Source organism: Sipha flava, unplaced genomic scaffold, assembly GCF_003268045.1.
Source record: "Sipha flava isolate LNK unplaced genomic scaffold, YSA_version1 361_pilon_pilon, whole genome shotgun sequence".
NCBI classification, from domain to species: domain Eukaryota; kingdom Metazoa; phylum Arthropoda; class Insecta; order Hemiptera; family Aphididae; genus Sipha; species Sipha flava.
In genome coordinates this window covers 101,128-128,777 of record NW_020273062.1, presented here as the reverse complement: position 1 = coordinate 128,777, position 27,650 = coordinate 101,128, and the positions used below count along the sequence as shown (strand labels likewise).

At 31.2% G+C, this 27,650-nt stretch overlaps 4 protein-coding genes across 6 annotated transcripts; 2 read left to right on the top strand and 2 right to left on the bottom strand.

Annotated features, from left to right (window-relative positions):
- Positions 1-35: 35 nt before the first annotated feature.
- LOC112687789 lies at positions 36-25,907 on the bottom strand. The gene is made up of 3 exons (XM_025560723.1): positions 25,680-25,907; positions 4,000-4,446; positions 36-1,138 (listed from the first exon to the last, which is right to left on the bottom strand). Exons 2-3 carry the CDS (start codon positions 4,334-4,336, stop codon positions 1,050-1,052), a joined length of 426 nt encoding a protein of 141 aa, XP_025416508.1. The 5' UTR covers positions 4,337-4,446; positions 25,680-25,907; the 3' UTR covers positions 36-1,049.
- Positions 6,142-7,180, top strand: LOC112687786. 2 transcript variants are annotated; one of them, XM_025560720.1, is made up of 3 exons: positions 6,142-6,860; positions 6,933-7,033; positions 7,098-7,180. In XM_025560720.1, the coding sequence occupies exon 1, from the start codon at positions 6,186-6,188 to the stop codon at positions 6,792-6,794; it is 609 nt and encodes a 202-aa protein (XP_025416505.1). In that variant the 5' UTR covers positions 6,142-6,185; the 3' UTR covers positions 6,795-6,860; positions 6,933-7,033; positions 7,098-7,180. The 2 variants fall into 2 exon arrangements, with proteins under 2 accessions (XP_025416505.1, XP_025416506.1); XM_025560721.1 differs by lacking the exon at positions 6,933-7,033 and having other exon boundaries at positions 6,142-6,891; positions 7,098-7,141.
- On the bottom strand, positions 7,804-8,424 carry LOC112687811. Its single transcript, XM_025560765.1, has one exon. The coding sequence runs from the start codon at positions 8,422-8,424 to the stop codon at positions 7,804-7,806; it is 621 nt and encodes a 206-aa protein (XP_025416550.1).
- Positions 22,859-27,202, top strand: LOC112687787. Of its 2 annotated transcripts, none has more exons than XR_003149008.1 (2): positions 22,859-23,116; positions 27,096-27,202. XR_003149008.1 is itself a non-coding variant. In XM_025560722.1 (2 exons), the coding sequence occupies exons 1-2, from the start codon at positions 23,114-23,116 to the stop codon at positions 23,908-23,910; spliced, it is 579 nt and encodes a 192-aa protein (XP_025416507.1). In that variant the 5' UTR covers positions 22,859-23,113; the 3' UTR covers positions 23,911-25,393. The 2 variants fall into 2 exon arrangements, 1 of the variants encoding a protein (XP_025416507.1); XM_025560722.1 differs by lacking the exon at positions 27,096-27,202 and adding an exon at positions 23,335-25,393.
- Positions 27,203-27,650: the final 448 nt, after the last annotated feature.

Below are 27,650 nucleotides of genomic sequence, written 5' to 3'. Positions count from 1 at the left end.
AAAATACACTATATACTATTATTATACTATTTACTATTAAATCGTTGAGTATATAGAAATTTCAATGGGGGGGTCAGGATCCGAAACCCCCCTTGGGTACGCCCTTGGTAAGAGGTATCTTTAAGAAAGTGGCGGGGTTGGTACAAAATTACTGTCGAACCTTTATTTATCGAAACTCTCTACGTAACGAATTATTTTATAGACATTTATGGAACCATACAATTTTTATCGAAAAAAATTTCTGTTAAAATAGTGTTTTTTTTCAAATTCTTTTGACATTAGTTAGCTTTTAACAACAAAGTTCACACCATTTATCGTGGAATGCACCAGTATGTTGACAATATTCCACCGAAAAATAAAGACTATTACCGCTATTCTGGTTGATTATAATTCACCAGGAATGCGCGTTCGTTAAAAGTTAGACATTATTGTGCCACCGGAATGTAATGGAGAACATCGATGCGTGTTTGATTGGTATCAATGACAGAATTTCTCCGTTAAACAGCATTTAATCATCATCTCCGGCAATGACGACTACGTCCAAGTCATCCAAGGGTGCCCCTCATAGGCAAACAGAACTTGCTGCTGAACATGATTTCAATGAAATTTCAATTTCCAGCGTCATAAACGTATACGTTATATAGGAAAATAGAGGAATATATCTATAGATAAATTTGAATTCCTGATCATCGAGAATCACTGAGAAGCCATTTTTAAATATTTTTATTTTAAGTGCCGCGTCGGTAAAATAGTTGTTCATTCCATCTCCCCTTCCATTCTTAAATAATTTGTCAAATTCGTTGGTTTGGTCTTCATTAGAACTCCTCGGTGACGATATAATTTGGGCTTGGATATCGAGGTCATCCTATATCGAGGACTATCAAATTCAAATTCAGACTAGAGAATCACTAGTCCTTCCTCGATATTTTCAAATTAATCATCGACTATGAATTATCCTTCGTCCATTTCAAGATCTCTATTACAGGAATCAATTGATCCTCGACTTCCATTTCGCTATTATTCTGCTTGTTCGTCATCAGTCACTATTTCTACTCCGTTACTTCCAAAAACTTGGCTAGAGCTATCGACAGACGAAATATCTGACTGCATTTGATGTCGGAATGCAAATCAAATATATCTATAACATATAAATAAATATATATTTAATATATAGAGACTTATATTAACTATCGAATCGGTAAGTGATCACGGACCAACTAAGTTAATATTACACATATATAAATAGTGGGTCAATAAATAAGAAAGGCCACGTAGTGCGTAATACGCCCAGATGGTTCTTTGGGGTGTGCCGGAAATTCCTAGGCACATCCATAACATTTTCAGTCATTTCTATGACAAGTTGCTCTTCCAAAAGAGCGTCTTAGAAAATAATTCACGTGAAAATGAAGTTAAGATGAACTATAAAATATGATTACTCAAGTTATAATTGAATAACATATTATGTCGAACAGGAATTAACAGTCTATGTTAAAACTTTTGAAGTTACTTTCTGAAGAATTTAAAAATATTGTGCCATTTCAAATATTGTTATTATAAATTCCTACCATTATTATTATATATAAATTATACTATTATAATTAAAGTAAAACTATAACTAGTGTTATTTTACTATTTTTATCGCTAATTATAAAATAATATTATACAAATTAATTTATTAAAAAATGAAACAATACATTATTATAATTAATAATTACATGTTACATCTACATAATTGTATATTGTATGTGGCCATAAACCAGATACATAAATATTATACGAAACTAGGTTATAATATTGGTTCTTAAACAAGTTTTAAATACTAAAAATTATCTGACTTCTGTGTATTTTATATACCATGTGTGTTATTACAACTACCATACCGATTCATTTGAAATTTCGTTTAATTTGTTTTTTAACCAACAGTTACATCAAAATAAGCTTTAAGTAATGTAAGGTAATAATCCATTAAAAACTATATCCCGACCAAAACTGTTCCGTGCGATACTGAGTAATTTAACTAATATGTAATACGCGTATCGTATTATGTGATTATTTGGTAGTGTTGTTTTAACAAAATTCCGTTGCATTTTTTGAATGAAGAGTTATCGTGAAACGCGTAAAGTATAATACTTAAAATTCGTTTACTCGTGTATTCAGAACTGTCTTATAAATATTATGATAATCGCCCGCTGACCTACGCACACGCGGTCCGTAAGCGGCAAATAACGCAGGTGCCGAACTATTGAGAAAAATTGTTCGCAACTACAGCACCGAACAACTTATAGATGAGAAATTAATTGATTATACATGCGCGATATGTATACGATTCCCACGCATTATGTATACGCAGGTACCCAGTTTAATTATAATCATAATAATATATAGATGTACGCGTGGAAACATCTGCGAATGATCGTAACAATTGCAAGGTGTGTCGTTGAAGAGGAGGTAAGTTGAAAACTGAAACCCTCCAACTACGGAAAGCTATCATCCCAATAAAATATCCATTACAATTCGAAATAGTTTCAAGAATTATAAGATTATTAATAGATAAATGTATAGGTACACTAATTCGTTTTTAATCCAACACATCTCTCGAGAAAGATCACCGCTCACGTTTGATCACCACACTCGATCTGAACATTATTTCCACACGTCAGTCACAACACTGAACAATTATATTGGAGCTTTTGTACATTAATATATTTTTAATCTTATTAATTTTCACACTTTTTTCCGTTGAAATGTAAAAAAAAAACCCATGAAATAATATTTCACTAGTTGAAAAATAGTTTCGATTGGATAACTAGGTAAGTATTTTCATCGATCATGAAATCGACAAGTTTTTTTTTTATGTACGTAGTAACTCTATATCCATTCCAAATACATTGCATTTACCCGTAATTAATAGAAGTATAAAAAAAATATCATTATTGTAAGTTTAATCTACAACAAATAAGATATGTTTAAATTTTAATTGAATAAAATGTAATTGTATAAACATGACTATTTTGTTTTTTAAATACATTAGTAATGAAATATATCGAACTAAAATCATTTTTTTCAACAAAAAGAAAATGTTCGATATATCGAAAGAAAGTTCGATAAGAAATAAAATTCGAAAGAAATAGTTCGATATATCACCATCCTAAAATATTCAAAAAAAATGTCGACGTCAATAGAAATACAAGTGACCCCTAACCATACTTGTTAATTATTTAAATATTAGTATTTAAATACTTTTTCTGTATTTCAAATATATTTCAAATACGTATTATATTTTGATAATATAATATTATAAACTTATTATTATATTATCAAATACTTGTTTGATATTATATATACATTTTTTTTCACCCATTCATCATATACGTCCAAAATTCCACGTAAAAACGCCCAAGTCCAAATGGACATATCCATTTTTCCGTATTCATGAACAAGACGAATTCACAGTTGTCATGCCGTCGTCGGACATCATAGCGTCAAAAATACTTCAAGGTGAAAATATTAATTTCAACGATATGTCTGTTCTAAATTATTTATCATGTATACTAACCAATTTTAAATATGCATCAATAACCATATTAATGTCAAAACAATGAAACAGTCGGCTGTCGTCACCCCAGTTGTCACGTCAATAATGGTGGACGAACAACAATTGGTCGCTTTTCCAGAACCAACCACACCTGTGCAACCGTGTCACCGCCAATAGAACCAACGCAGCCTATTGCCGCGTTCGGTACGTCCACACATAATCGTTTCATTAAAGTAAGGATCTCGGGCGAAAAAAATTAAGTGGCTTTTCTAAAAAACAAAACAGATGAGAGAATCGAGAGTTTAGAACACTGGATTCGGATGTAGGCAACCGGTGATCGAATCATAATTAAAAGGGATAATCTAGATGGAAAATGGGAAGGACACAATTATTATGTAATGTGAGATTTTCGTAGAAAAATAATCATACAACCTTGATCGTTTAAAATACATAGTTGTACCTACTTATAATTATGATGGAAACTTCATATTCGACGACAACGGCTTCGCAAGCAAAACTTTCTGCGTCCGTACGCTGGAAACGTGCAGGTAATACGGCCGTCGTGTGGTCGAGGCTCGACTTTTTTTTCAGACTTCTCCGACTGCACCGCGTGTTCATTGTTCCGTGCAGATTTATTGGCAGACTGTTCATGTTGGACTGATTCAAAATGTCCCACACCGTAAAGAAGACCTTCAACGTGTTGATTAAGTCGGGTGACGCGCATTGCACATAATCAGATCGAGATTTGAAACGGTTCGAAAAAACACCGTCATTGAAGTTTTTTTTTATTATTTTATTCATTACATCATTCTTATCGTTTTGATTAATAACAAAAATTGTTTGCGAGATATTTATGTCACATCATTTTGCTCGTTGTTTTCAGGTTGACAAGGTGTCCCGTCGGTGTTTGGCTGGAAAAATGTATAAGGCATTAGAAGAACACGCTGTTAACGGGATCCTCCCCACAAATAGTTCGCTGGATCAGTCGAATCATCTGTAAGAAAAGTTTTAAGTGGATGCCCCAAGAGTCAAATTCTCCATAATATACCCTATAAGGCTAACCTATCTCATAATATTTTTCTGGTAGAGTAATTAGAATTCGGCGGTGACCTCCACGGTTTCCACCGACTTTATGGAACGTTCATGATCTTGTTCCAAATAATGAAGACAGAACTAACAACTATGTTGAAGCAGCTAATAGGCGTTTAAATTTGCAAATGAGTATACAACATCAAACTATATAAGCATTTATTTGTAACCTAAGAAAAGACGAAAAGATTTTTTCATAAATTAGAAACTGGTAAATCCTCAAAAAAAAAAAAAAAAATGTATTAATGTCAAAAAATAATTTTTACCATCGTCAACGATTATAAAAATAGAACCATAATTAATTTTTTAAGGGACATAGCTCAAAATATAAGTTGTCATTAATTATTAAATCTGATGTATTAAATTTAATATAAATATGCATTTAATAATAATTATTATGATTTATTCATTTATTTATAATTATACGCCTACAATTGTCTCACGCCAAAACGGCCAAAGTCAAAACGTCCGGGTCCGTGATTTATTTTTTTATTTTAAATGGTTTTAAAATCGTTCAACATCCATGAAAGTAGTATAATTAGGACAGTTCTGACACCATATCCTGCATATCCTGCATATCCTCCTTATCTTTCTGAACCACCACCGCCCGATCAAGCACGTGCACGACACACGTCACAGACTCCCCACCTCCAATACTACAGACGTCACTACATATCCCACCGGCAGTGACGCAGCGTTCCCAGAAATATTGCCGCCGCCGTCATCGTCACAGCATTTGTCGCCGACGACCCCACCGCTGCAGCGATCGTGTTCGTTTCTACCACCCCCCCTTCTCCCACCACTTCTTATTGCATACTATTGGCCGGCCGTGTTTTTGTTAATATCCGATATCAGTTGTGATAATATAAAATGTGATTACAATTAACGGCTAATGTTATCGTACAGGTGATAACACATATGAAAACATAAGGAATATTCGGTTTTTGATAATAACCGATACCAGTTGTGATATCAAGTACCCGTTAATATTATCATACAGGTGATAATACATTTGAAAACATATTATTGATAATATTTAAAATAAACGCAATATCTGGCTAAGAATCGAACTGGAGATGCTTAGAATGTTGTATCCACTTAGACTCTTACATATATTAGTAATATGTAATTAATTTAACGTATTTCAGTTCGTACATAGGTATCTCGATATAATTCAGAATATGTATATCAAATTACGTGTAATTAGCCATATATCTCTCTTCGTCAATATTTCCGATAAAAAAAATGTGATTATTATTCAAAAGAATATGCCATTTGCCTGTGAACAAGATGCAATATTTATATCAAATTACACGAAATATCATGTCTTTACCTGACAATATTTCTGAGAAAAAAACTTCAAGTTCTCACACACGTTATATTTCCGAGAAAAATTTAATATTGTTGATTTTGTAATTATTAAAAAGGCCTTTCCCTCTCCACAATAACCGAATCTGAAGTCATCGACTTACTATTGGGGTCTATACCAATATCAGTCGATGCGTTGCTTTCTTAGTGTTAATTTTCAAGTTGTTAATTTGTTTTTTTTTTTTTATTTGCAATGGCCGGATCATTACAGAGTAATGCTGCTATATTCAAGAAATCAAATTACATGTACGTTGCACCCATGACACCTAACGAACTAATTGATTCAAGTATGTTTGTAATTGACTTTGTCAGTCGTAAATTCTTAAACATTGGATTCGATCCGAGCGATAATTTCAAACTTATAATTCGAATCATAACATCTTCTCGCCATATTTCAATAACACATTGCTTTTTAAAACGAATCTACTCTTTTATGGGTAATATTTTATCAATGATATTGGACACACCGGATGGAAATAAAAATCTTTTACTCTTCATGGACGAAGTAAATAAATTATCAAAAATTATTTATCGCGGAGAAAATAATTTGGTCATCGAATCAAAAGTTGAAGATGGTTGTCGCAAAATGCTTAATCGTGTGGATCTCATAGCTCTGCAGTACATGGAATGGGCTGTTTTTGAAACCTATGTTGGAAAAAATACATTTGTTCACCCTATGATACTTCAACAATTCAATCAAATATCGGATTACTTGAAATTGGATTTCAAACGTGGAAAAAATATCGAAGAAATGGAAAAAAACAATACAAAATCTCAACGATGCATTGTTATCAAGCTATGAATTAAACAGTCCAATAAGATTCATCAGTCAACTGAAACTACTGGCCACAAGACAGCTAGCGGAAGAGTATGTAATCAAAGAAGAAGCCGTATCTGAGGTAAAATAATTGTATATAATTAATACGAATATGATATTTAGGACGAAACAATACAGAGCTGTTTTCATTATTTCAATGTTCGCCGTTATCCCCTACTATGTGTGAAAACACGAATATGCCATCGTCTCCAATTAACTCTCAGGTAAATTATAATAAAATAATTATACTGTACAATATTTTTATTTACCTATACAATGTTATTGTAGATTGTTGATGAAAACGATAGCCCGCTGTATTTCAACAGACCTTCAATACCGACTTATGCAGTACAAGCAACATACAAAGTGAATCGTAAATTATTTTTATGATTGTTTTTTTTTTTTTTTTTTTTGAACGATATAAAATAAAATAAATGCATTTATTGTTTAAACTAGCTGAATTACCCGTCGTTGCCGGGTTTAAGTATATAAATGTATGTAACCTGCCAAGATTAAATTTTGTTAAATCTATTAAAATTTAAATTAATTAAGATTTTTGAAATAATATTTTATACATATTAATTTAGTTATTATCATAACCTATTCTATAAGTTATAGCTTACAACTACCTGAACCTCTCTACGGTTTGGTATTCTGTTGAATACATATAGCATCTCACTTCTCCGAATATTTTACCTTTTGTCAATAAGTTCATGGTCTTTTTAACTTTTTACCGAAACACTCTTGCAATTATATCATGTCGATCATATGATCTTTGACCGGGAAGTAAGAGCTCTTTTATCTCGTCCCAGCGAGGAGCCTTGAGACTTGTTTATAGTCATTGCAAAACAGACTTTCAGGGGAAACTGTAATCGTTTAAATTCGAACGGATGATCATTCTAAATTAAAAGGATTCGTGGTACAAACACAGTTTCCCCTTTTGCACACCTGTTAAAATTGTGGCTTCTACTATATTGCGATGTAAAGCTTTGACTTAAAGCCTGGTCCCATTGCACAGTTTAGGCGGTTTCAAATTTCGCAACAACATAATAGGTGTGCCCACACGCAGAATAAGTCTATGATATGGCATGCCCGGTGGTTTCAGTGAATTTAAAAATTCAACCGGATAATTAGTTGCATCGTCCATGTTGACCACTGTATCTATAGAAGTATATACTTTTTCTTCCCCTTCAAAAGACATCAGCAGTGTATCATTGATAGCCGCCGCTTGGTCATTTTTTGGAGTGAGTATAGCACGTTCACACAACCATTCCATAGGCTTATCGTGAATATGAGCAATATCTGGATAAATTTTTGATATTAAATCCTGAACCGTAGTTACAACTGTACACCAATTTTCTGGGATAGTTATCATTTCATCAAACGATGGATAATCACCATTGCCAATTTCAAGTAAAAGATCTGAAAATCCACCAGCAAACTTTTCCTCTCCCAAGTGTACCCTCATATTTTTTGAAAGTTTGAGTATATTAATCTTAGGCCATAAAGTAGATCTTTTAAGACATGAATTGACTTCATCAGTTCTGGTCCCTTTTGGTACTACTGGTAGAGTCTGCCTAAAGTCTCCAGCCAGTAAAACCGTTACACCACCCATTAACCTTTTAAATCTAGCCCTTCGTTTTCGACAGGACGAAATAGATTGATCTGTTTCACTTGATTAGGATAGTGAAATGTTTGCAGAAATGTTACTGTGTACTGAAGATGCAATAGGTGAATGTTCGCGTTCATCGACCAGTTTTTCTATACGACTCTGAGTATTGTTTTCTGTCGCAGTAAGAAGATAAGCATCAAGATGTCCATTGGGCAAATCTTGTCCAAATCGTAAAAGCTTTACTGGACAATCATTAGATCCGGACTCCGTGTATAAGATACCATTTCGATAAACTTTAAAATTAAATGGAAATATACATCCCGCTGCTATAAACTCACAAAGCCCACCATAAGTTTCATTTTTTATCATATCAGCATAATATTCATTGGCCGTTGAGTAAATATCACCATTTCTATTGTGAGACATAAATGAAAACTTGGTCCAGTCATTCATCACATGTCCAACAATTAGTGATCGCACCTCCATCGCATTGTCTTGTGTTCCGTGTATTAAAAAAGAAAGAGCTCGGAATAAACAGGCACCATCGCCAACAATGGGGACAACATTATGTTGTTCAAGTTCTCCATTAACTAAAAGACTTTCTTTAGCCATTTCTTAGGTAATTAAATTAAACAACGTTAAATTAATCCTTAATTGATTAATTGATCGAAATGCCCAGAATGATTGAGTAGATTATTTTTCCAATCTGTTTGAAACCCAATTACAACAAATCTAGGTTTTTCCTACAAACTACAAGATTTCACCGTCGACAAATGTGAACCCACACAGCACATGCTGTCCAGTGGTTATTTAATGGATGACCATCAAATCCATATTACATCTAGTCCATATGTTACTTCGTATAGATATCGTATAGATATCCATACAAGATAACTTCTGGACTAAATTTACCATGGATATGTTGATCATCTATTAAATATCCACAATATCATTACAGATATGATTAAAGCATATGTCGTAATATATAATATCTATAGCTATAGCTGTAGTGGTATAGTATTGATGTATTATAAATAATTTATATTACTTCGATTAACGATAATATAATATGATACCTATGACATTATAATAAAATATAATTTATACTTATATCATATAAATGGTATATTATCAAGAATTTGTTGTATGGTTATTTAGTTATTAAAATAGGTGATATTAATATCTATTCAATTTCTGTGATTACATTTTGTTATGGATCATTGTTTACCGCCACCACTGTATGTAGACTGTAGAGTATCTGAGTAATAAAAATAGAAGACCCTATATATGCAGTATAAAGATATGTATATGGTGTACTACGTGAATGTGGGTAATAACATTTTGCCATTTTCTCCCACTAGTCACAACCACACTCGGCGATTGACGTAATGTAAAGTGTTTCGGTCTTCCTTATCGGATACCACCGATTAACAACATTATTATGGATTATGGATTGATGTTTTCTGGTTTTTCAGATATAAACTAGTACTTTCATATTTATGTGTAAGAAAATCCTTTAAAAATCTTTTCAGTTTTTGAAATGTAAGAATTTGTTATTATTTAATATTACGTATAAGAATATTTATAACTACAGTGGGATATTTTACATTTTGTTTGGGGGAAAGGGGCGTCTATACAATACTTTTTTCCCCAAAAATATTATCATAGGTTAATCACAAAGTTATATAGTCAACTTTGCTCCCCCACAATAATTGCCTAAAATATTGATATACATTTGTTGAAAATTTTTATAATTAATAATTAACTACCTATTACAGGGACTAAAATTGTGTGTAGTACGACACACTTTGTGTAATACAAAATATAAAGTGTGTAGTGTATAATTAAAAAAGTGTGTTGTGATTCTATTCTTTATATTATGGTATTTAATTTTAATTTGACATTTATTATTAATTTATTTTATATATTTTTGAAATTCCAAGATGTATCATCAGCAAATTATAAAATACCAACTATTTTAACTGTGTTACTTAGTATTAGGGAACGGATTTATATCTAATAAAAATACAGAAATATTTACATATATATGTAAGTATAATTTATAAAATATATGCTAAAAACATCAAAATATGTGGGGGAAGAAAATTATTATTATTATTAAATTATCAAAATGATTTGTTGCATTGAATTATTACAATATCTTTTAAATTATCAAACGTTAAATGTCGCCTATTAGGTATCAAAATATTTTTAAAACGGCTAAATTATCGTTTCATATCAACCTATGTATTAAAAGCATATTTCAAGTGCGTACTATCAGAAGGCGATAATTCCAAATTTTTAGAAGGGTGTCTGCCACTCATTATGTCATTGATTGTTATAAAATCAATATTGCCTGGAATTTTTTTCTGTAACAGCATGAATTTTCTTTTTTACAACATCTATTGGTCCGCTTACGAGTTTTAATCGCTGATTCAACAATTTGCATACTATCATTTGGGGACATATTGTTTATTAATAATTTTGTTAAATTATTTTTAATTAAAATTAAATTATTTTCAATGTTTCATTTAGCATAATATTTTGAGCTTTTCCAATAGCGATAGAAGTTTCTGGATCTAATTTTGAAATAGTTTCTTGTATTTTCGTTCGAAGAAGACGTATGAATGATGTAATGACAAAAATATGTTTAAAAATGTTTAAAAATTAGTGAAATATGTAAAAATATGTAATTATACCAAAATATGTAAAAATATGTAAAATAAAAGTATCATCATTTTAATAGGAATGATTTAAATCATAAACATTTCTTATCGAATCTTAAATATCTCGTTTTAATAAAAATATGCATTTACATATAAATCCTTTCCCTACTTATTACTGTTAACGTTTGAAAGGGGAGTATGGCAAAATCCTTAAGTGTGCATACCAAAAAAGTATATATTTTAGCCTCTGATATTAGAACTAAAAATATAAACTATAGTAATTATCATTAGTAAGTAGTAACGGTTATACTTCTATAGTTTACCTATATATGAATTTATATTAATAACTCAATGATATAAAAACACCTTATAAATAATGTTTTTGTAAAAAAAAACATAGGATTACTATTACTATTTAAATTTGTGATTAGAATTATTTCCGGAATAAAATATGAAAATTAAAAATGAATAAAACATTAACTAATCTCAGATCAGCTGGTAATTTTGTAAATAAATTGATTAAATTTTGCATAGATTTATTAGTTAATTTTACAGTGTTAAAGGAACACAACTTTTTTAATGCCAATTAGTCCAATACTTGATTACTTTAAATATGAACTTTTTGATTTATTGAAAGCATGGCTGACCTATTAAGTGTTTTCTACACAGAACAATTATAAATTAATTATATTTTATAATAATTATGATACTAAATTGTTTACCAAGACTTGATAATAATTAGTATAATATAATCTTAGTAATATAAAAAATGCACATAATTTGATCATAGTATTATGTAAATAAATCTTTATCCTTTGTAATAACGAAAATAATCTTTAATTCTGTGCAACTGGGAGTGTGGCGAAAATGATTAATTATTTAAATATATTTGGATATATTTCGAGATTACATGTAGACAAAGCTTCCATAGCATTGCAACAATCATTTGTTTTAGAAATATTGGGGGGTATTTTAACCCACAGAACACGTAAATAAAATCGGTTAAGCCGTTTTGGAGGAGTATAGTCACCAACACAGTGGACACAAGATTTTTATATCTATAGATATATAAATAACATAGTTCATTTGCTATATTTGTATTTGATGAGAATTTTAAGCCACAAATTGAAATAATTACAACAATAAAGAAGTAAACATGGGTGCATTTAGATCTCAAATATTGGGGGTGCTGAAATTGCTGAAAATTAAACTCAATGGTATTTAACTGTAATAGATTATATAGATCTGAAAACAAAAACAGGAGTGCTACATTGAACTCAGTGGTGCAAAAACCCTATTGCGCCTTTGTAGTTGCGCCTATGGAAATTGAATGATACTTTTTTTACGCTACATGAAAAATATAATGACAACACCATTGAATGCAACAATTAAATCAGCCTGATATCATACTGTTAAAATTGTCATAATAAATTAGATAAAGTCGTTACGATATTCCTTTTTCTAACTCAATGTATTTTTATTCGCGTAGGAAATTATCTGTAGCATGATGAAACGTTTGATCAAAGATTTTCATTTATTCTCATCATACTCAGATCAAAATATTTTCAAAATGGCTAATTTTGTTGGCGGATTTCTAAAGCATGGATTTATATCGTAAGTAGCCTTTTATAAGTTATTTCATTTGCATAAGCTTAAAAATCAAATTCTATCGATATAAATAAAAACTTACAAAAATGTTTTTTTTTTTTTAGTGATAAAAATACATTGAAAACAATCATTACTTACATATTATATGATCTGAAGAATACGAAAAATGCTAATGCATTCAATTTCAGTTATATGACATTTGATCGGTTTAAAACGAAATTGAAAAATTTTTCGAAACTGTGTGTCCGGCTTGAAAAAACTGATAAAGTCGATAATTTTCTACCGGACATTATTGAGGTAAGTTTGAAATGTTGAAAAATAATGTAATACAATACTAATTACTTATTAAATCTTAATAATTAAATAACAATATAATAAATCAAAAATAGATGAATAGTGGACGTTGATTAGACTTTATACTATATTAATCAATTCATCATTCGGATTTGTCCGATTTAAATTATTTAATTATTTACTTTTTTCTTTAAATCAAACCCCAACACTGCTACTTGATATAATGCTTTGTTTAATACAGTTCGTATATGTCCGATGGTTAGACAAAGTTAGACATGGTTTGGAAACAAAGATATTTGTATAAAAAACTAACAAAACGCATAAACGTTTTATTTCGAAACACCATTTAGATATTGGTTCTAGAAAATGGCGTAGTTTAGGGGTGTGCGGGGGTGTAAGGGGTATACACGCCTCCAGATTTTTTTTTTTTAATGATATTTAATTAATATTTACATATTATAGTAAAATGATATTTTTATTTTACTATGATTAAGTATATATTAAAAATTAAGTAACAAATTAATTTTCATAAATACGGGACATAATAATAATACTATTTTAAATTTAATATTATTATATAGAACATCGGATTAAGATATACTAAGAATATTATAAATTTACTCTTAAACACCCCCTCCCCCCAAAAAAAATTGTAACTACGCCACTGTTTCTAACTATTTTTTCTATGTTATGCGCAGGACGTGGTGCACGATTTGGTCGGACTTGCACCGCCGACTAGACGACGAGCCACCGACGAGCAAACGATATCGGAAACCGATAACGGCGAGAAGGAAAGCGAATCGCGGTCCCAGGACGCGATTATCTACGATCAAACGCCAAAACCTGATCCGGCGATCGCCACGGTGGCCGATGCGTTGCCAAAACCGGAACCTCCGGCGTTTACCGCGACGGTTGTCGATGACGAGATAATCGTACCGTCCAAAGCTGTACAGGGCGAAATTCGTTTTGTTATCAACAGCCTGTGTAAAACGAATCTCGAAACCAAGGTAAGAATCCATACGAATACAATGATTATGCCAATGCAATTGATATTTCCATTTTGATTTTTTTTCTTTTAATTTTTTCTATTAATTCGTATTACGAACAGACGTTGCAGCGTTGGTGAAACAATCCTATCAACAGCTTATTTTATTAACCTTCCGTGTTTTATGATTCTGTTACAGCGCAGTGATATAAAGCGTCTGATCGCCAAAGAACACTTGCCGTGGTTGTCCAAGTACATTGTCTTGAAACGGGTGCGACAGGAGTTCAACTTTCACTTTCTGTACTCAAGCATGTTAGATTGTTTGAATAGCAAAACGCTGAACTCGATGGTATTGTCGGACACCATTAATGCAATTAAGGTAAATGAACAGTTTTGAACTGGGAATATTTTATTTTTCTCTAGATAAAGATATTACACCAACAATCTATTCAGTCGAAGATAAAAAGAATCTCAATTAAAATTATCTTTATAAAATATAATTGCAATTAATTTGGATAAAAAAAACAGATACCCTATAATATGAATATTATGAATTTTTGTATTTGTTCGAGGCACTAAAAATTTGTGTAGATTTTAAAGAGTTGCATTTTTTTAGAATAAAAACAAATAGGTAAAAATTTGATAATACACGTTTGTTCTTCAATCCTATTTAAACGTTGACTGATCGTGTTGGAAAAATACAAGCAAACAGTTATTATTGGTGGATGGGGCATTAGGTTTTTAGCGCGTTACGATATAGTATATATAAAAATTAATCTACTATTTTTATTCCGCAATGTATATTCTGGACAGCATATCGTAATAATAATCAAATCACTTAAATAAACTACTTCAATTATGTTGTAATTGTACTGACAGAAAATGTAAATATTATGGCTTTAGGTTCTGTTGAGAAGAAATGTAGGCATTCCAAGTATGGTGGATAAATTGCTGATCAAAAATCTGGGCCACTGGTTGGGCATGATCACTTTGGCTCAAAATAAACCGATATCGAAAGACGATATTGCTTTGGAACACTTGTTGAACGAAGCGTGCGAGAAAGGTGGCGAAGAGCTGCTGTTCGTCGTGCAGTTGGTGACGAACATACTTGAATCTTGCTCGGGGGGAAACTTTGACAGTCCATGGACAACTTCTATAATAAACTGTTTGTTCGAGTTGTACAAGAAACCCAACGCGACGCTACAAGTGCAAGTCGAAATTGAAAAGCTGTGTAAAGCATTAAAAAATCAAGCTCAAGGTTAATTAGTATTATTAAAATTTTAACGAAGAGCAACTGGACCAATTGCAGTTTAATTATAAACGATGACAATTCGAAGGAAGCAATGTCTACTAAAGTATTTCATTTTACGCCTTTTCGCCAAAAAAAAACTTAGGGATACCCTATAAACAATACCCTTTAATCCCTTTATAGGGATATCTTATAAACAGTTTTATATTTTTATAAGCTGTTGTACCTGTTGATACATTTCAAAACTATTTTTTTTATTTTTTTTTTTTGTACATTTCGATTTTTATATTATGCACCATAATTATTAATTTGCATAACTATGTTTTTGATTTTTTTAAAATGTTAACGAATGTTGTATAATACAATGTTATTTTTTTTTCAACCATAATATATTCATTTTTACATAAATTATGTTACTTTATATTGTTTTGATTTTCAATGGCAATGGTTTCTTTATTTGTTACATCATGATTGATGATTTCATGAAATGTTTATAGAACTATTACAATTTAAACAAACATTTTTAAAACAATTATAGTTTTAACGTTCATTCGTTCCATTGTCAGTATTTCGTAATTATACACATACAAGGTTCTATACTAAATGGCACAACTGTATTCATATATAAAAATAAATTATCTCATGTAAGAATCACTAGTGAATGGCTTGATCGATTTAACTGATTTGTGGTCGTTGTTGTATTCGCAATTTTCTGGACAAGGTTTGTACGAAAGAAAAATTGTTAGAAAGTTTATCGAATAAGTTGAATATTTGTTATAGTTTTTTCACTATTATGTAATATAATACATGACACATTAGATGGCCCGTGTATGGTTATAATAAAAACGATAATCAAAAATAATTAAAAACTAATCCAGACGAAACAGGGTAAATCGGCTAGTTTAATAATAATAATAATAATAATTGTTTATAAACGCCATATTATAAATATAATTCGTATATTTGTAAATATTTTATTCATGAAAACGAAACAGAGATTCTCTCAAGAACCGTGAGCTTTAGGTGTTGATAGAATAACAACTAGGTTTCCAATTTATCCAGTAACGTCTTCCGACTTGCTCGAACCGTTGCTGAACGATAATGAGAATGTGTTGCAAAATACAATTGCACCCGGGAAATGCCTATACAACTCGCCATCGTACACGTTAATATTTCGACAAAGCGACATTCGTACCGTCGTCTTGTGTCTCGTTTTTCGTTTTACTGGTGATTATTCAATCTAAAAATCGGTAAACACTAACGGTGTGTTCATCATCAGCTACTAAAGGCCAAACCTTGTAGTTGTGGCCATTCGTGTCTGCCACACGCCGAGGTAGATCCCATCCGACGGAAGATTTTTTCGAATCTGGATTTACGCGGACTTCCTTCAGTTATTTACCTATTATTTCCCCTTTCGTTATGACGATAAACTTGTTGTATCTTAGCAGATATGTGCAATTACCTTTATATATATTTTTTTATTATTGCGTCCATCAAATTGCGTTCTTCTCTCGTTAATCTCTTCCAACACTACTTCATTCGTAACAATGTTAATTAATTAACATTAATAACAAATGTTGTATCTTAAGATTCAATTCGTTGACGTTCATATTTTTTGATGCTAAAATTGCTCTTTTATCCAGCCACTCATAATTTGTGTATTGTCTGTGTACATTGAGAAATATCTGGTCAATGAGAGCATCTTGCAAATCAGTGACTGTGAAGAAATCGGTCAATAATTGTATGCATCCCGTTTCATCTGTAGTAACTTTCCCAACACCGATATCTAACAATTTTTTTGAGAATCTTCTGCATGCAGCTTTTTTTGATTGAATCGCAAGTATCGTAATCGTTCACTCTCTATCTTTAACATGCATGTCGATTATAAATTGTTGACAAAGCTCACTATACCGTAGAATAATGTTGACCTATTCGCATCTAATTATCAACCGATATGCATAATAATCCTTCGAACTAAAATTCTTGATTGTTTTGAAAATTGTTGCGAGATCTTGTTGTTTAATATTTATACAATACCCGTTATTTAATACCAAAAATAAAATTAATATCTTTTAAATATTTTTTTAATAGTTTTTTAATAGTACATTTAAATGGCATATTCTTTTGAATAATAATTACATTTTTTTATCGGAAATATTGACGAAGAGAGATATGGCTAATTACACGTAATTTGATATACATATTCTGAATTATATCGAGAGACTTATGTACGAACTGAAATACGTTAAATTAATTACATATTAATAATGGATGTAAGAGTCTAAGTGGATACAACATTCTAAGCAATTCCAGCATCTTCTTAGCCAGATATTGCATTTATTTTAAATATTATCAATAATATTCTTTATGTTTTCAAATGTGTTATCACCTGTACGATAACATTAGCCGTTAATTGTAATCACATTTTATATTATCACAACTGATATCGGATATTAACAAAAACACGGCCGGCCAATAGTATGCAATAAGAAGCGGTGAGAGCAGGGGCGGTGGGGGTGGTAGAAACGAACACGATCGCTGCAGCGGTGGGGTCGTCGGCGACAAATGCTGTGACGATGACGGCGGCGGCAATATTTCTGGGAACGCTGCGTCACTGCCGGTGGGATATGTAGTGACGTCTGTAGTATTGGAGGTGGGGAGTCTGTGACGTATGTCGTGCACGTGCTTGATCGGGCGGTGGTGGTTCAGAAAGATAAGGAGGATATGCAGGATATGCAGGATATGGTGTCAGAACTGTCCTAATTATACTACTTTCATGGATGTTGAACGATTTTAAAACCATTTAAAATAAAAAAATAAAACACGTGTGTAATTTTATTTTTGTATTGCGATATTAATAATAAAACCATATGACTTAAAGAGAATTAATGCATGGGTATAGTTTTAAATGTGTACACAATTAAGTTTCGGTCTGCGGGTTATTTACAATAAATACGACCATTTTTCTAAGTACTGCATTCTAAATTTAATTGTTGACAATTAAAGGTATTGTTATAGTAAAATTAACCAACACCTATCGACCTTTTGTACTCGTTGCTGTTTGTGGACTTTCTGTTTCTTTTTGCAGTTGCTGTAAATATTATTCTCGAGATAGTACCTACCAAAATATCGTGGTGTATATACACTTAATATATATTTATTTGTTTTATTTATCGATGATAAATGTATAACACTACAGATTCATAGAATTTAGTATACAACAGTTTAAAAATGTGGTCATCGTGGTCGGGTAGTAGAAGACGACTATATTAACGGCTAATAAACGCACAGTCGCTGATTCGAACCCAATCGCTGGCTGGCGGTTATAATCAGGCGGGATAACCAGGGTCTCAAGATCAAAATTGTTTTTAGGGGCCTCAGATTAAAGTCCTAAAATTTCTAACTTTGATAACTACAAATTTATATAGAAAAATATATTAATAATATTCGAGAAAAAAGTAATTTAAGAAATTACCCTTAGTCTGTATTTATATCAGTTTCTTTTCTTTTATTAAAAAATGGTGAATAAAACGCGTCTAATAAAACGTTCGAATCGCAAAAAAATTAGTAAGATTTTACGCATTATTTTTATTCATCAAATTTATTCAAATGACTTTAACATCAAACATATACTTAAGTATATCCTTGTTTTTTATCAATATAATATAATCAATTTAAAATATTTTTAGAATCCAAAAATTTTTAAATTATTTAAATTATTTGGGCATTAGTAATTAAAATAGTCATAGGAATTATAGATAACGAAGGTTGTTCATAAATGAATAAACCGTGCTTCCTAATAACTTTTAACGGTAGCAAAAATTCTTCTTATGTATTGGATATATTAACGAAGTGTTCCAATCTTCCGGGAGTCTCTCATTTTCCCAAATCAGTTCTATTACTTCGTGAATTCTAGATATCGCTTCTTCATCAGCCTTCTTCAGAATTTTTGCTTGAATACCATCTTCTCCCGGGGATTTATGATTTTTTAGCCTTTTGATTTGTACAGCAATTTCTTGTTTAGGAGGTGTTGGATAAACGCTATCGTTTGTAGTTATGTTTAATCTTGGAAATTCTTTCACTGGGTCATCACAGTTAAGGAGTTTCTCAAAATATCCAGTCCATTTCTCCAGAAGTTTCCCTTGTTCAGTCACTAGCGTCTCATCATCTTCTCTTAGAAACCTCTCTCGTTTCTTATATCCTCCTCTTGTCGTGTTTATCTTCTGATATAGTTGTCATATATTATTTATTCTAAAATTTTGTTCCGCTTCTTCTAACAATTTTTAGGCGTACAACCGTTTTTCTCTTCTTAATGTGTTATGTGCTTCTTTTTGGTATCGTTTATACTGTTCTTCTTTGTCTTTATTTGTAGGATCACCAAGCCATATGGTCCTTAGACTCTTTCTTTAAACTAGTACTTTCTCGCATATTTCATTGAACCATGGCTTCTTTATTTTTTTCGGTTTACCCAAAACTAATTCTGATACTGTCTTTATTGAGTCTCTCACTTTTTTCCATCTTTCGTCAATTAACCCTATACTATCAAAATGAATGGTTCTCATCTGTTCATTTAGTCCATTTTTAAGACACCAACTCTTCTCTTCGAACTCTAACTTGGATACATCATATCTATCCAAGATAGTCCCAGTAGATCGAGCGAGATTTTTAAGTTTTACTTTAATTTTTCCTTTAACAAGAAAGTGATCGGAGTCACTATCTGCCTCTCTTACAGTCCGAACATCTTGAATACAGTTGCTGAATCTCAGATTTATTAGTATATGATCAATTTGGTTTATATACTTTCCGTCCGGTAAGCTCCAAGTACCTTTATGTATCATTTTATGTGGGAACATTGTACTTTTAACTAATAGACCTCTTTCAGTTAACAAGTCAATTAGTCTTAGTCCGTTGCCATTACTTGTATTATGTAAGCTACCTATAACTGGTCTGAATGTGGTCTCTTTCCCAATCTTCACATTCATATCACCAAGATCAATTTGAATTCTTCTCCTTGGTATTGAGTTTAGCGTGGCCATAACATCTTCATAAAAAAGGTCCTTTTCCTCTGTCGTTTGTCTTCTGTAGGTGCATGTAAGTTAACGAAACTAATATCAAACCACTGTGTCGTCAGAGTTAGGATTGATATTCTATGGTTTACATCTCTGAAGTCCTTTATAGTTGGTATTAGTCTCTTATGTACCGCGAAACCTGTACCAAATTGTCGTTGGTCGTTACACTTCCCATAGAAAACTTTCGTGTCTTGAATATCCACTGATCCTGAATCACTCCATCTAATTTCCTGTAAAGCCACCACTTTAAGTCTATATCTCTCAATTTCAGATACAACACCCTGTGCAGCTCCAGTCTTAAAAAGAGTGCGAACGTTCCATGTACCAAAAAGTAAAGCATTTTTTCAGTTTCTAGTCGTTTTTCCATTATTTCCACTTATCCGAGGCAAATTTGTAAGTACCTGAACACAAAGTTTTTTACAAGGCAGGGTTGTTAGCCCTGCACCTAACCCCCAACCTGGAGGACCAGAGCTCAAGGCCCCGGGTTCGCCAAACCCGTAGTACTAATTGCTTAGTACCCCCCTGAGGGAAGAATGACCCTCAAGATTGTAAAAATTATAGAGGTATAGCTCTAATAAATGTTGCCTATAAGATTCTGGCGTATTGTATACTTGATAGGATAAAACCCTTATCAGAAGGTGTTCTGGAAAAATATGAGGAAGGTTTTAGACCTAACAGGTCTACAACGGATCAGATTTTCTATAATCGCCAAATTGCACAAAAGTCATGAGAATATAACAAAAAGTTATACATTATATTTATCGATTTGAGAAAGCATATGATTTCATCCATAGACCTACCTTAATCAACATATTAAAAGAATTTAACTTCCCAATAAAACTAGTAAACTTGATTAAGGCTAGTCTTGAAAACACTTCGATAAAAATTAAAATTGCGAATGCAGTATCAGAGACAGTTAAAGTGTCTACGGGCTTAAGACAAAGAGACGCTCTTTCTCTCGTCCTCTTTAATCTAGTGCTTGAAAAAATTGTCAGAGAATTAAATTCTATTGACGGGGTTGCCATGGGTAACACGACAATAGGTTTACTACCATATGCCGATGACTTAGCCCTTTTGGGAAATAATTTAGATACTGTAAAACAGAATTGTAGAAAACTAATAAATATGGTAGGCAAATGTGGTCTAAATATCAATGACAAAAAAACGGAGTATGTCATAACTGGAAGAAGAAGAAGAGAATACCGACAAGGACAGTTTATGGAAATAGATCACCATAAGTTTAAGAGAATGTCACATTTTAAATACCTAGGATCTATAATAACACAAGATAGTGACCTTAAGATGGAGGTGGACACTTAGACTTTTTTGATAAGATCAGTAGTTTTTTATGGCTCTGAGACATGGACACTGAAAAAGGTAAAGGAAACAAGACTTGCGGCGTTTGAACGAAAAATTCTAAGAAGAATCTATGGACCATGTATCGATTCTGACACTGGAGAATGGAGAATACGCCACAATTATGAACTAAATAACTTGTTTCAAAACCAGATATTATATCCGAAATTAATAGAAAAAGATAAATGTGGGCTGGACATGCCTGGAGGAAAGAGGGCTCTTTCATTAAGGCGGTTATTAAAGAAAATCCGACTGGAAAAAGACCGTTAGGAAGACCGCGTTTACGATGGGAGTATCGTATCAAAAAGGATGTTAAAGCAGTAGAACCAAATACACAATGGAGCGAAGCTACAGAAGATAGAGAAAGATGGCGGCAAATTTGTTTGCAGGGCCGTAGCCCTTGAAGGCCGTAACACACAAGAAGAAGAAGAAGAAGAAGAAAAAGGTAGCAAAAATATTTATAATTTGTATAGTTTACACTTTTAAAATTTTATAACTACTAACGGCGGTAATGTTTTATTTTTGTTCTTCAGTATATAATTATATAAGGAGTTTGTGAAAACCGTAAGTGAAATATTCTTATAAATTTATGTAAAAATGTGTTATGTTCTGTAAGTATTTAATCATCAGATAATAGTTATTTTTTTTTCATTCGGAATGTCTTATTTATAACTCAAAAAGTAAAAATGTGTTAAACATGGTTTAAAATATATTATAATAAAGATTTTATAATCTACATATTGGTGAAGACAATTAGGCTATCAGTAACTATACGTTTTAGCTAGGTATACGCGGGCATTAAAAATATTGCGGCAGAATATGATGTACTATGCACGTATGCGCGTATATGCATTTTATATTTCACAGTACTTGATGAAGGTTCATGAAATAATAATTTGCGCACCCGAACTAGTGCACGTAGGCTACGAATGATACGATGGGCGTGTCGACGTAAGCGCTCGCATGCTTTCACTTCTTGAATCAGGCGCGGATCCACGGGGGGGGGGGTTGATCGCCCCCCCATGAATTCTTTAAAATTATTACGTACAATTTGTATTACTCTATCACTAACAAAAAAATACTTGTATACATTTTTTTTTAGATAAGATAAAAGTTTACGTTGTCTCGTAATTTCTAAATAAATAATAATTAGCCAATTTTAAATTTTAGACATGTTATTTATTTTTATATGATTCTTATTATTCTGTTAGTATCTGATTTTGTATCGCCGGAAATCGTTCAATTGCTAATAATAAATTACTAATAGTCACAGAATATGTTGGGAAAACAGCGGAATACACATTATCTTATCTGTTTTTCATAAAATCAATGATATTATATTTACGTACCTATGTCATATTATACGACTCTTTCATTCGTATAGTCGTATACCTACTCGTATTATATTATTTTGTATTTATCATTTATTCGTGGATCACGTGTTCTGTCAAATTGCTTCTTCGAAATGGTAAGTACCTACATATAGTCTGTATTCAATAGTGAACGAGTTGTTCTTTTAATAATAAATACGCTAAATTTTAATAATATAAATATCAATGTTTTACACTGTTTATTTATACAACTCTCCATTTTATCCGTCTCTGTTTCTAATGCGTTTTTTCAGAAGTAGTGACTGAATTTATATAATAGTTTATAACTATTTAAATTTTACATTTTCACTTTCAGGCTGACGATAAGAACAATCGAAAAAGGTTATCTACTGAGAAAATTAATAGTTTTTTTGCACCACTTCCTAAGAAGTCATTAACATCAGATTCATTACCAATAGTTCCTCCTGTTCTAATAATTCAAGACCATTTAAGAACCGGAGAAACAAATAATATCTTAGATTCCCGAAACCAACCTTTTATATCTGATGAATTAAAAACTCCATCAAATTGTACAATAGACATAGAAAATCAGCTCACAAATTCTAAAATAATGTCGTATGACGTTGGCGAATTTATTGGAAAATCTATTGATGATAACACCAAACAACAATTACTTTTAAATCATTGGAAACCACCAAATAACTATGAGTTCCCGTACTCGGAACATAATAAAATCTATAAAAATAAAATTGATAAAAGATATGCAAGTCAAAAACATTTAAACAAATTTGAATGGCTAGTGTTATCTGACAAGTTAAAGGGTTATTTTTGTAAATATTGTTTTTTGTTTGCGACAAAAGGTGGCTGCAAAAAACAAACACCATTAAATCAATTGGTAGTAAATAGTAAAACCGTTAAACAATTTTTCTAAGCTTTTTGGTAAAAATGGTATATTAGATACACATGCAAATCATAACTATCATAAAGATGCTATAAATACAGCAAAAAATTTTCTTAATGTTCTTAAAAATTCACAAAGTAATATCGCTAATATAATAGATAGTCACCGTATGCAATTAGTTAAAGAAAACCGTATCCAATTAATTCCAATTATTGAAACGATAATTTTTCTTGGTAATCAAAATATTTCTTTTAGGGGTCACCGAGATGACGGTCCACTTGATTTTAATAACCAAGGAAACTTTAAAGAATTGCTTAAGTATAGAAATCATGCTGGAGATACAAATTTAGAAAAACATCTACAAAATTCGTCTTCTAGGGCAACGTATATTAGTAAAACTACACAAAACAGTTTGATTAAATGTTGTGGTGAAGAAGTAATTAATATAATAGTTAAAAGAGTAAATGAATCTAAAATATATAGCATAATATTTGATGTGAAACGACTGATATATCGCATGAATCGCAACTTACTCTTATTTTACGATATATTTATAATGGCGTAATTCGTGAAGACTTTTTACAATTTATAGACTTAAGGAAAGAAGTATTAAATAAAAATGACAGAGAAGATAATACTGAAGTTATTGAGCCCATTGTTACAGGAATATATATCGGGGTAGTAGTACTAAATGTATTAAAAAAACATTCTTTCGATTTGAATAACTGTGTAGGTATTTCAACCGATGGATGTATCGTTATGACCTCTGAACAACGTGGGGCTGTGGTTGAAGTTCAAAAAGAAGCTAAAAATGCTGTCTATTCACCATACCATAATCATGCACTTAATCTTTCTATTTCTAAATCATAGAATGTCTAAAGTGTGAGAAACTCGATAGATGCAATGAATGAAATTATTGCTTTTTTTACTGCATCGTCTAAGCGTAATATTGTTTTAAAAAATATTCTTGGACACCAACTTAAACAACTTTGCGAAACTCGTTGGATAGAATGACATGAAGGTGTTCTACAGTTTCGTGAATCATTTCATAAAATATCACAAACATTAGAAATAATTTCGCTATGGAAAGACACACTCAGTTCTTCTAAAGCAAAGATATTACTTAAAACACTTCGTGACGGAATTTATCATAACTATTGTTTGTTTATCGGACGTTCTTCACTGTACCTTACCTCTTAGTCGGTTATACCAAAAAAATAATATTGATTTGAAAACTGCTCAGAATATTTTAGCTGATACTCTTAGTGTGATAAATAAAAAACGACAAAACTGCGAAAAAGAATTTAATGACATTTTTCATGAAGCTCAGGATATAGCAGTAAAAATTGATTATGACTTAAAATTACCTAGAATTAATAAAAGACAGACATATCGAGCCAAATGTAATACAAATGATCTGCAAGTATATTATCAACAGTCGATTTATATTCCAATTCTAGAATATGTGGCTGAAGATTTAAAAGCTCGATTCAGTAATAGTACTCTAGAAGTACATAATTTAGTCATATTTATTCCTTCAGATATTTTGAAAAATACTGAAATTGATTTTTCAGATACTATTTTAAATATATTAAAAAAATATATTTCTTTTTTTAATAAAAATTTAAATTTTGTTTCAAAATTAATAAAATCAGAGTTCAATCTTTGGAAAACTTAATGGATTCGAGAAAATGACAATGGTTTTAATATACCAAATAACGCATTAGATTCTTTCATAAAATGCGATGAAGACATCTATCCAGCTATTAACCTTCTTTTAAAAATATATGCTACCTTACCTGTCAGTGTTTCTAGTGCTGAAAGAAGTTTTTCCACATTACGACGACTTAAAACTTGGTTAAGGTTCACTATGGTTGAAGATAGATTGAATGGGCTTGCATTACTATATATTCATGCAGATATAGAAATAAACGTCGACAACATTATTGAAAGATTTGCCAATCAAGGAACCCATCGTTTAGAATGTATTCTTTAACTTAAATATAATTTTATACAAAATAAATACTAAATAATAATAATAAATACCTTCTTAATAAAATATATTATTATAAAATTATAAATTTTAAAATGTTTAATGAAATGTGTAAAACTGTAAAGTATATTTCATGTGTATTATATCTATTTTTGTCTATTCGCCCCCCCCCCCCATATTGAAATCCTGAATCCGCGCCTGTCTTGAATACACCTAATAGCGCGTTCTATCGGTCGTTGTATACGTTTTACTTTTGGTGTGGCGTCCTCTTAATATAAATACTAACACACTGTTTTATTGAGTCGTTTATTAATATATTTATACACTCACAAGAATTAATACACTGCTGTTACACGACTGACTACTCGATGCCGGGTGGTCAGACGTGTACGTATAAAATGGACAAATACATAGTCCGCATTTATCCCCACATATTAATACATACATATAAATGTTAATAATAATAATATTATGAAAAATACTATGATGTACATAACAGTTTTGCGAAAATGGTTGACATTACAATGTGAAAAAAATAATGAGTTAGTTAAAATAGTGGGCCTTGTATTGCAGTAATTGTATTGCCTTGTAATGCATTGCTTTCTCTACATCATCAACCAATTTTTCTACTGGCTACACAAATTTCAGTAATATTTATACATCTGTAGAATCTCATGAAATTAGCAAAGTATATATTTGTGCTGTTGAAAAGTCAAAGCTTCAAGTAATGATAGTATTGAATATTTGATCAATTGTAATGTGATGAATATGAAGAAAAACAAGTCGAATAAAGAATTCATGTATTAAAACAAGTATTTGAAATAATAAAATTTTTGGGTAAGCAAAATTTACCTTATCGTGGAACTGGTGACACAGAAAGGTTGTACAAGATGGATAATGTTAATAGAGGTAATTTTTTGGAACTTTTGAAATTTACTTCTGAAAGAGATGCAATTTTAAGACAATATTTAAACAATGCTATATTGCCAAGCAAAAACGAAACTTAAATGTGGATCAATGGCAAAAAAATTCAAAAGAGAATCATTAGTTACACTTGTATCCAAAACTACTATTAATAAAGTAATTGAAGGTATACTAGAAACTAAGAGGAAACATATTCGTGAAGAAATGGTTGATCAGTATTTTAGTATACAAGTTTGACAATTTTAAATCAACATATTTCTCATTTTTAATTAAAAATTCATTGTTTTTACTATTTTAGTTTGACAGTACTCAAGATATTGGAGCTACAGATCAAGCATCTATCTACTTTCGCTACTTAAATAATACAGATATTAAAGAGCGCCTATTTGCCGTCATTAAAATAGAAGATTCAGCAGGTAAAAGTCTATATGAACTATTAAAAACTTGCTTTGACAAACATAATATACATTTTAAAAATGTTATTGGTGAATCTTTTGATGGTGCTTCTAACACGAGAGGAGATTTTAACGGTTAGCAGTATTTTATTAAGCAAAAAACGAAAATAGTATGTTTGGTGCTATGCACATATTCTAAATTTGTGTATTTGTGATACCTGTGACAATTTAGCAGCCAAGAATTTATTTGGGTTCTTGAATCGCTTGAGTACCTTCTTTTCTGATTCTTATAAACAAATGGACATTTGGAAGAAAAATCAGGGAAACTAGGTTATAATGTAGACATATTACATTTTAAAGAAAATTAAACTTAAATCACAATATCCAAATATATAAACATATTTTATTTAATTAATAAATTTAAAAACAAAAAAATATGAAGAGGTAAAATTTGTTTG